We start from the raw sequence: 1,513 nt of genomic DNA on the forward strand, positions 1-1,513 counted from the left end.
ACACGGGGACACTGTCAGGGGACAGGAACAGGGGACAGGGGGGACAGGGGACAGGGGAGAGCCTCAGGGGACACAGGGGACAGAGGGGACAGGGGACAGGGACAGCGCCAGGGGACAGGGACACGGGGGACACGGGGGACAGAGGGGACAGAAGGGACAGACAGGGGACATGAGGGACATGGGGACACAGGGGACGGGGGGACACAGGGGACACGGGGGACACAGGGACAGAGGGGACACAGGGACAGCCAGAGACAGCCAGGGGACACAGAGGACAGTGAGGGGACACAGGGGACAGTGAGGGGACACAGCCAGGGGACAGTGACAGCCAAGGGACAGCACGGGGACAGTGAGGGGACAGGGACAGCCAGGGGACAGAGGGGACAGGGACAGACATGGACAGCACAGGGACACAGGAACAGCCAAGGGGCAGAGGGAACAGTGAGGGGACAGAGGGGACACAGCCAGAGGACAGTCAAGGGACAGGGACAGGGAGGGGACACAGCCAGGGGACACAGGAAGGTGACAGGGAAGGGACAGAGGGACAGTGAGAGGACACCCTGGACAAGGACAAGCCACCCCACGCCCAAAGCACCCTCCCCATGGCCCTTGGGGACAGTCCTGTCCCCACCATGTCCCCACTGACCCCCGTCCCTGTGCCACCCCAGTGTCCCCACTGTCCCTGATGTCCTTACTGTCCCCATGTCCCCAGTGTCCCCCTGTCCCCAGTGTCCCCCTGTCCCCACTGTCCCCAGTATCCCCAATATCCCCAATGTCCCCACTGTCCCCAGTGTCCCCATGTCCCCTCTGTCCCCACCATCCCCCATGTCCCCCTGTCCCCAGTGTCCCCTGTCCCCACTGACCCCTGTCCTTGAGGGTCAGCACCAGCGTTTGTCCCTCGGGGATCGAGGCCGGGTCGTGCTCCACCGTCAGCCCCTGCAGGTCCCGGGCGCTGTAACGCTCCTGGGGGGCACAGGGGGGTCACTGCCTGTCCCCGAGCTGTCCCCAAGCTGTCCCCAAGCTGTCCCCAATGTCCCCAGTGTCCCTCACCCTCCGGCGCCGCTGGAACTCCTCCTCCACCAAGGGGCTGACCCCGAACTCCTGGTCCATCTCCTCCAGCAGCTTGGCCTGCAAAGCGCCAGTGACACCAGTTTGGGGACAGCGGGGGACACCAGGGGACAGCAGGGGACACCAATGGACACCAGGGACACCAGGGGACAGCGGGGACACCAAGGGACACCGGGGGACACCGGGGGACAGCAGGGGACATGGGGGACACCAAGGGACACAAGGGACACCAGGGGACACCAGGGACACCAGGGGACAGCGGGGGACAGCAGGGGACACGTGGGGACACCGGGGGACATCGGGGGACAGCAAGGGACAGCAGGGGACAGCAAGGGACACCAGGGGACACGTGGGGACACTGGGGACACTGGGGGACACCAGAGGACAGCAAGGGACAGCAAGGGACACCCGGGGACACCAGGGACACCAGGGGACACCGGGGGAC

General features: G+C 66.6%; 1 protein-coding gene across 1 annotated transcript in view; it reads right to left on the minus strand.

Annotated features, from left to right (window-relative positions):
- LOC121355580 (U4/U6.U5 tri-snRNP-associated protein 1-like) overlaps window positions 1–1,171 on the minus strand; it is a gene marked incomplete at its 3' end in the record, with an annotated part of 2,207 nt that extends 1,036 nt beyond the window's left edge. Inside the window, exons 1-2 of the mRNA XM_041471101.1 lie at window positions 1,051–1,171; window positions 864–963 (exon numbers count right to left, since the gene is read on the minus strand). Of these exons, the coding sequence (XP_041327035.1) occupies window positions 864–963; window positions 1,051–1,110 (160 nt within the window). The remainder of the gene's footprint in view (window positions 1–863; window positions 964–1,050) is intronic.
- Between the last annotated feature and the right edge of the window lie 342 nt (window positions 1,172–1,513).

The sequence above is a fragment of the Pyrgilauda ruficollis genome, unplaced genomic scaffold (genome assembly GCF_017590135.1).
Source record: "Pyrgilauda ruficollis isolate IOZ18807 unplaced genomic scaffold, ASM1759013v1 scaffold2554, whole genome shotgun sequence".
NCBI lineage: Eukaryota > Metazoa > Chordata > Aves > Passeriformes > Passeridae > Pyrgilauda > Pyrgilauda ruficollis.